Below are 9341 nucleotides of genomic sequence, written 5' to 3'. Positions count from 1 at the left end.
AGTTCGATGCTTGATGGACAAGGAAATTATCTAGTCTACTGTGTGCACTTTGTTTGGGTTCCATGTATTTTCTATGGAGGAGATCGCATTTAATCACAAGGACACACTACGGAATGCTAGTAAAATGTAACTTCGAAAGGTAGCAAAAACACTGTTATTTGATGTGAAACGACCTCACCAGCTATCATACAGCAGCAGCACCATGGTGACAGTAATTTGCTACTTCCTTGGAGTTACAAAACAAGGAAATGACGCGCGTTATTCTTAGCATCAGATTACAAATATTTACCTCTCATTTTCAGAACTACACTAAGCATCGTTAACCGCAGAAGACTTGTTGGAAAGAGCCTTAGATATTGCCCTTATGGTATTTGGAGTTGTTCTGCAGCAGCCTCCAAACAGGGAAGCCCCTGCCTCACGCCACTTCTCTATGACTATTTCTGCAAACTCTTCATCAACCCGCCCACTCGATGGCTGCAATGGAAAGCACATGCAGTCAAGGCTTTTTCACAAACATGCTAATTCAACATTTTCATCATCCATGGAACAGTATTATATACAATTCAAGGAAGATTAGTTTCGTATTTTTACCAACAAATGGTAGAAGATTCACCATTTGGTAATATAACATTATATATATCCAACAAAAAGAACATTACTTTGTGTCTAGTTTGTGAATTATAATGATCTAAATCTAGATGCTATGGCTGAAAGAGTAGGGCAACAAGCACTGTGTATTCATATAGGAGGACACTTACAATCCATTGCTTGCTCTGACCATCATAGGTCTCACCACTGTTGGGGTATATCACTATTGGTTTGCTTGTTACCTGCAAATTTGATAGGCAAGGGAATATCAATTATATGAAAATGTTGAGGGGCTAAGTTACGTATGCTAATTTATTCCAATTAACCAAAGATCGAACCTTCCGAATAGATGAAATCAACCCCTGGATAAATCTAGGTGGTGTGCAGTTGATTCCAACAGCAACAACTTGCTTGCATGCATTAGCAATAGAGGCACACTCAAAGATGGAATCACCACTCACCACATTGATTCCATCTTTAGAAGCAAAAGTAAACCATGCTGGAATATCTATTGCTTCTTCCTCAAGAAGTTCAGCATATGCCTGCAGCATCACATTTAAGCAAGGTATTTAGCCAGAGCCAGAGTGGAAATTGTTGGCACAATTAATCTAAATAAGATGACTGAAACACCCTCATCTTAGAATCTCTGACACTATTTTGTATAGTCCTAACACTTTCTGATGCACATGGCATGTGAATCATATCTGTCATACATGCTAGGAAGATTCTGCCTAAGGCAATGAACTTCATTCCATTTGCTTAATCCATGTCCATTATAGTGCATAAAGGCCTTATACATTAAGGCGAATAAAGCATATTACCTTAGCCTCTAGCTTATTCGGTGTCGTCTCAAATGCAATTAGATCAGCACCAGAGTTGGCCAGAATCTGAACCCTTTCCCTGTGGAAATCTTTCAACGTTTCTAGAGTCACTGCATCGCCGTAGTTGCCACTACAAAGGAAATAACCCACAAAGAATCAGAACCCGAGTATCAATGATGCTCGTATAAAGTTATAAACAATATACAAGAAATTAATATGCAGAGATGTCACCATTTTCTTGTTCCATTTCCAAATCATATACAATAAACATACACATGTCATATGTTGAGTTAACTCACCTATACTCGGAACCATCAGCCAAATAGGCCCCATAGCTTCCTACAGATGCTGCAACTAGAACCGGATGTCTTGATGGCTTTCCTGTGTCCACAAACTCCCAAGAACCTTTGGTACATTTGTCATAGTAAATTTCTCGTGCCTCGATTGCAATTTCTACACTTTTCCTGAGCAGGGCTTTGGCTTCTTCTTTAGAGAAACCTTTGGCCTCAAAACCCTGAATTGTGGCCTGTATCAGACAAAACAACAAGGTTAACAGTTTAACATCTTTAAGAAAAATGATAGTAAACCACCAAATCATAAACAAAAACGGAAATGTATCATGAACAAAATTAATTACCTGATAAGATGCGGTTATTATGATGTTTGCTCCAGCATCAAGGTAGTCCAAATGTACCTATATCAAAATCAAAAATAAATAAAATTTGTCTCATTCATGCTCTGCTATTGGACCCAGCTATTTCTTCAGCAGATTTGGACACTCAGAAGGCCCATTTGCAGCTGCACAACCCTACTATTTTCTATTAATTGTTGCATGAAAAAGACAGGTGTCAATGAAAATCCCTAGAGTGTTCATGAGAAACTGAGACCGATTTGGGACTTGCATACTTTGCCACGTTACTGTCAGAAGCTAACCGAGGACGACTCATTTCTCATATTTGATTATTTAAAAATACGTGTTAAGGCAGAAGGATAAAGTTAAATATTCACATACATAACTGAAACAAAAAAAAACAAAAAAAATATTCACATACATAACTTAATTTAATTTTTTCTTATAAAAAAAAAACTTAATTTAATTTTTCCCCCAAAAAAAATGGAAAAATTAAACAGTTTATGGTACTTACTTACCCAAAAAGAGGGTAACTGTTGCTATAGTTGGGCTAAAATTTCCAGTTTAGCATTTTTGTCCATAAACAGTTTATGGTACTTAACACCCCAAGAAAATGCTATGAATCCACCCCATAAATCGCCTTGTATTCATTCATGTTAGAGCTTTTTTTTTTATGACCATTTTTCTCGTTCTCTTCAACATCTTCATCTTTGTGGGTTCATATATAGCCGGCAAAAGAATAGGAATGATCTGTTTGGACATATAGAGAACTCTAAATCTTAGAGATGAGATCGAGTAACGAAATCACTGAAGTTACGTACGTACCCTTCGGACGAGGTGAGGAGAACTGACGAGGCATTTGGCGCTCCAGAGAGGGTCGTTGAGATCAGCTCCATGTCGTTCCAGCTCCGTCGCAAACCCGCCGTCCAGAACCGCACAGCCACCGCACTTTTCCAGAAAATCGCTCATGAACGACGACGTTTTCTCGCTTCCGAAATCCATTGTTTGTCCAGACCTTAGCTTTGGTCAGATGGAGAGTGTAGGAGTAAAACAAAGTATAGGGAACACAAACTTTGGCTGCTCTGAAACTGTTCGGTTTTGAAGGTGAGGTATGAAATGCGTCCCTCAGTGCATTTTATAGAGGGAAGAGGGTAGAGTCAAGTTACTCATATGCCCCTCACGTGTAAGTTCTGTGACCGGCTGGCTGACGTTGCCATGTTCCAGCAATAAAGGGAACCAGGATCATGGAGACGTGCGTGGCTTTGAAGATTATTGTGGTGTTTATACGTGTTTTTAATTTTCTTTCTTTCTTTTTTTTGTTTTTTTGGTTCAGCAACATTTTCATTTTGGTTAGATCCACTAGTACTAGTTCCTTATTTTTTCCAACTTTCAAGTTCAAAGGGAGCTGGGATTGAGCCTCAATCCACTCAACTACTTCTCTTGACTACGGGAGATAATAGATTCGAAGCTAAATTAATGTTGCTCAATATTTGCACTCTAGGTTATGTTTAGTTGGTTAAAATGTGAGTGCAAGCGGAAGATATATTAATTATATCCGGTATTATATTTTTAAAGTAATAATTAGTTGATTAATTAAATTTGATTGCGATTAAGATGCTAAACGTTCTAAAGAAATACACTAACAAAATCCAAACGTACAATTTGAGATTTCCCACAAATATATAGATATTAGGTAATAGGTTGTAGCAAGATTAAGCACTATGGCGTATGGGGTACAGAAGAACAGCCCATATATAAAAGAGAAGGAAAGAAAATAAACAAAAGACGGATGCAGACGCATTTGTTTGGGGCAAAGAGTTATCGACATTTGTTTGTTCTTATCATGATTCATGATGACAGACTCAACTCAGACGCATGCATTTCGTCATTTCGTGTACAAATGTCCTAGTCAAGATGAACCATTATCGCTCACGTTCCTATCTCAAGTTTTCTATGAACACTAACTTAGTTGTCCAATGAGTTCATTGCAAGTTAGCGTGTTCCAATATTGGAGGTTATAAACATTTCTTTAACCATATACTTAACTGGCAATGATAAGATTTTCAATGATAAGTATCTATGCTAGAAAGTGTGCTTGTCATATACGTATACACATCTTTTACTCAACTATCTTCTCATGCATAAATGAAATTAATTAAGTCCCAAAATAAGGTATATTGAAATCTAAAGAATATACATGTTTATTGGTGTGTTTTCGTTGTCAACGAGATGGTGAAGTACGAAAGACTTTGTAACACGCTGTGAAATTAAAAATATATATTTTTCCTATTCTGAATTACGAAAACTTATCACAACTCTCATATTATCTCGTGAAAATTGACATCATGATAAATTGTGATTTGAATTTAGATCATCTTTATAATATAGGGTTTTTGTCTATTTACCCCATTTCTAGGGATTTTTTTCCCACTTACCCCATTAAGTTTTTTTAATTCTCTCTTACCCAATACACTCTAAGGGAGTCTTCCCTAATACCCCATTAAGATTTTTTTTTTGTTTTTAATTTTTTTTAATACCATTTTACCCCTCACCCCTTTGTTACTTAGAGAGAGAGATAGAGAAAATGGAAGAGAGAGAAACCATAGGAGACTTCGCCGGAATCCGGTCACCGACCGCCGGAATCCGGTCACCGACCGCCGGAATCCGGTCACCGGCCGCCGGATTCCGGTCACAGGCTGCCGCCTACCGGAATTTGCTGAAAATCTCACCGAAAAGTTTTTTTGCCCCCAATAGACATCTATTGCTCCCTAATAGAGGGGCAATAGACGTCTATTGCCCCCCAATAGACGTCTATTGCCCCAATAGTCTATTACCCCCTAATAGACGTCTATTGGCCCCCAATAGACGACTATCAGCCATGTATTGCCCCCCAATAAACGACTATCAGTCATGTATTGCCCCCCAGTAGACGTCTATTGCCCCCCAATTGTAATACCCCGAAAAATCCAAATTAAATTCCATGGATTTTTAGAATTGATTTCGCGGTATTAGGAGCGAGTACGAAGCTTGGAGAAGTTGTGGAAGTAGTTCGAACGATTTTATTTTCGAAATCGAACGTTATTTAGGGGATCTCAAAAAGTGACTTTTTATACGTATGGAATTTGGGAAAACTTTCTTCATGAAAGTTGTAGAGCGCGTCGATACGAGTTCGTGGACATGTGGAACGCAATATTCGGAATTCGTATGAATAAGTTACGAATATTTTAAAATTGGGATTTTTCTATAAATAGGTGGAAAACCTGAATTTTTCGGAAGGACGAAATTTTCTCAAAATTGCAATTTGGTCCCCCAAACTCTCCGTTCTCTCTCCTCCCTACGCAGCCGACCCGACTGACCCGACCCGGACCCATCTTCGTCCTCCGGCGTCCTCCGGCCACGACCCGGCCTTCCCCGAGCTCGCCGTCGCACGCACAGCCTCCCTCCGGTGTCGCCTTGCCCCGCCACTGTCCCTATCCCCGGATCGAAGCCACCCAGCCTCCGATCGGTGACCCGACCAGAAAACCCATTTTCCGGCGTCCCCTCGGACGATCCTTCCCATTTTCGTGATCTCCTATTCCCCCTGATCATCCTCATGTAAGTCTTTCATCACGATTTTGAGTGTAGAACACTAGATCAAGGTTTGACTTTTTCGACGTCCCTGATTTAATCTGAAATCTGATCGGACGCACAGGATTAATCCGACTTCCAAGCTTGATCTAGGACGATCTAGGCCGAACCAGACTTAGCTCCAGGTATGAAAGTTGATCACCCTTTTATTTTGAAGAAGTTTGTAGTTGACGACTTTTGCATCGGAGGTGGTTGACCGCCGCGTTGACCGCCGTCTGACCTCCGCTGGTGGCGGCGCGTCGGACCTTTTTTTGAGTTTTCATTATCTAGGCGATGATCTATGCATCCATACGAGCGTTTTGATATATAACATGGTCATGTTAGAAAAAGTTGATAAATAGTGGATTTACGTTTTTACGTTACTATTTACGGTTTTTACGTTTTATCTTCGGTTTACGATCTGCGAAGATCAGACCATTGGTTTTGCTTCAAATTTAGATATGTTGATCGTATGACTGTACCGATGACTTTGTGAGGTCACGGGCGAAGATCCGACCGTTGGATCTTCGTATAATTGTAAAACAGTAATTCGGAAGGCGATTCGTGAGAATCTGACCGTCGGATTTTCATATAAAATTATGGAGATATTAGTAAGGGCAATTCAGGAAGATTGGACCGTTGGATCTTCGTGATAATATTGGAGGATGATCCTAAGGGCGATCCGTGAGGATCCGACCGTTGGATCATCATATAATTTCGATCCGACCGTTGGATCATCGTTTAATTTCAATCCGACCGTTGGATCATCGTTTAAGTACGTTTATGAGTTGTTGGCTAAGTTAAGATCATTATTGGATTAGGTGATCGATGGATTGATTTGGTGGACGATTCGGATTGATATATTTGGCTTTTTAGAAGACGCAGCTGGATTAGAGGTGAGTAAACCTCACGTGGTTCATATTACGAACCGAATAAATTTAATTACTTTATTTTTGTCGCAATTGTGTGAAAATATTTGTGGAATAAATATTTGTTTTAAATTATATGGACTTGATCAACTACGGTCCATAGGTAAGTAAAATGATTTTATTATACAAATGAATTTCACGGTTTTTATGCTTGAACTATAGTTGGTATTAGTGGTCATCCCTGAGCGGATGATTACGTATATATATATATATTTACGTGGAATATATATATTGGTTGACGTGTGATTGGTGTGATGAAATGATTGAGAATGAATTGGATATTATTCAAGCTATTAATCTCGCATTTTAATTGTTGAATAATGAAATGTTGATCATGCGGTGTGAAAGCTATTTTATATACCCAAATGTGATTATGTGGAAATTATTTTAAGAAATAAAGATTTATCTTGAAATAATATGTCTCTTGATGTGGGTGTACATATACATATATACGATCTATAAATGATAAAGATTGTATTTTGTGAATTTGATTATGTCTGAGAAGTACAGTTGTGAAGCCGGGTGATTCCTACAACCCCGTGCTTAAATGAATTACTGGTAAATATGTTTTGGTGTTATGAGACGTTAAGCCTGGGCCCTAGTCCCTACAGATAGTGCACTATTATACTCATAGGAAGGAAGTAGCCGACCTTGGGTATACATACTTTGGAAGTAGCCTTAGTATGCTGCGGCTTACCCGTATTTTGGGTATAGTAGACATACCCTAGTACGTGGATTTGTGATTTGTTACCAGTTAATCCGAAAATTCACTAAAAAGAGAAGTGTGCTTATATTATCCTGATCAAATATCTATCTGTGATATATTGCTAATATGTGAATGTGTTAGTGAAAAGAGAATCAAGCATGCTTTGCTTTAATGTTATTTCACATATTAATGTTGCAATAGTTGTTGGTTGTGATCAGTCAAATGTTGAGTTTTAAAAGAGAGTATCGAGAATATACTTGCTTTTATGTTTATGTGATTTTTGGAGTTACCTTGTGAGTGTGTTGATTGTTTACTTGAGTTATAATAAATATAATTGAATAAATCAACAGTTCTTTCTTGTTTACTCATACGGGCTGTCAAAAGCTCACCGGGTTTTGTGTTGTTGCAACTCCCGGTACACTATTCAAATTGTGTAGCGGGTAGTCTTACAGGTCAGGAGAATCAGGGCAGTGATCGTGCGATTTAGAGTATTAGTATTAGATTTATAGCATTTGTTTTGTGAGGAGAATTGTGCTCTCTTGAGCTTTATAATTTGTTTTGGTGAGAGTGTATTGTAATAAGTAGCTTGAGGATTTGGTTTATGTAATTATCGAGAGGTGTAATGTACAGTTGATTTTGAGAAAAAAATTCTGAGATTATAAACAGGGTATTTGAGGTTCATGCTTCGAATATGAATTACTTAAATTCAGAATTCGGGGTGTGACACCAATAGACGTTTAGATTACCGAAATGGTAATTAATCTTCCTAAAACTACACAAATAAAACTTTGATTAAAGAAAAAAAACGAGGAGATTACATCAATTCAAAACGTCTATTGCCCCCAATAGATGTCTATTACCCCCCAATAGACGCTTTAACAGATGTCTATTGCCCCAATAGAACTTTTTTTTCTTCATTTTTTCTTTCTATTCGGGCATTCTGCACCATTTTACCCAAAAAAAAAAAAAAAACAGAGAAATTGATTGAGTCACCCAATGAAAAGCTCTGGGCACCCATGTCCTCTTCTCCATTCCTGTTGCAGTCGGAGTCGACTTCTTCTTCTTTCTATTTGCTGCTCAAGACGCCTCCACGTCGTCGCTACTGTGGGCGGTGGCGTCGCTCGACTCACACCCGGAGATTCTGGCCAAGGTCCGGGAACTGATCACGGCGGACCAGCTAACGCGGATGAGGTACACGCACTCGGTGGTTCTTGAGGTCGTGAGGTACTGCGCTCCGGCCACCATGGTCCCTAACGTTGATGCTGTTGACTTTCCGTTTTCCGAGAAGTGATTTCGACGAGTACGCCCACGCAGATCCAGTGAGAGGGATAACAGCGAGTGCCGGAATGATAACAGCAACGACGACAAGGCTGCGGAGGCTCGAGATCGGCGAACAATCGAACGACGACGAGAACGTTCGAGTGGTTGGAGCTCCGATCGGAGCTTCTTCGTCGTCTTCAGGCTTGGACTGCATCTCCGGCGCGGCGATCGCAGAGAGAGAGAAATCGGAAGTGGAGATCAGGGGGAGAGAGAGAGAGAAAGGAGAAAGAGGGGTTTGCTGGCAGCGTGGAGAGAGAGAAGAGAAGACATAGTGGCATAATGTAATTTTTTAATTAGGTGAAGGACAAAGTTGTCATTTCTCTTTAAATTAGGTTAGTGGGAATAAAAATCTGTTGCTGGGGTAAGTAGGATAACTTTAGTTCATTTTGGGGCTTTTGGTCAAGGACCCTATAATATATTTTGCATTTTGTATTTGGTGTTTATAGAATTCATCCTTATATCAATAACTTAACTAGAATGATAGAACTGTACGTCATCTCGAACTACATGTATATATAATCACAAATTGCAATGTTGCTATATATACTCCACCATTGGTGGACCACCAAACTCATAAAGGCAGGGCCGCAGGGGATCTCCTTGTCAAATGATGACACGTACATATTAAGACGACTAGACGAGCATTTTCGATCTCAATTATGAATCCTTCAAGGAATCAATTGTTGTTGATCTCCCATTTTTCAATTCATGAGAAAATCGAAGTTGTCCAATGTTACGCC

General features: G+C 39.2%; 1 protein-coding gene across 1 annotated transcript; it reads right to left on the bottom strand.

Moving 5' to 3' along the window:
- Window positions 1–114: 114 nt before the first annotated feature.
- On the bottom strand, window positions 115–3168 carry LOC133710635 (homocysteine S-methyltransferase 3-like). The gene is made up of 7 exons (XM_062136774.1): window positions 2866–3168; window positions 2047–2103; window positions 1709–1935; window positions 1410–1539; window positions 927–1130; window positions 759–830; window positions 115–474 (listed from the first exon to the last, which is right to left on the bottom strand). The coding sequence occupies exons 1-7, from the start codon at window positions 3040–3042 to the stop codon at window positions 310–312; spliced, it is 1032 nt and encodes a 343-aa protein (XP_061992758.1). The 5' UTR covers window positions 3043–3168; the 3' UTR covers window positions 115–309.
- Between the last annotated feature and the right edge of the window lie 6173 nt (window positions 3169–9341).

Source organism: Rosa rugosa, chromosome 5 (genome assembly GCF_958449725.1).
Source record: "Rosa rugosa chromosome 5, drRosRugo1.1, whole genome shotgun sequence".
Taxonomy (NCBI): domain Eukaryota; kingdom Viridiplantae; phylum Streptophyta; class Magnoliopsida; order Rosales; family Rosaceae; genus Rosa; species Rosa rugosa.
The sequence above is the reverse complement of the archived record's forward strand: the minus strand, read 5'-3'. Positions and strand labels throughout refer to the sequence as shown.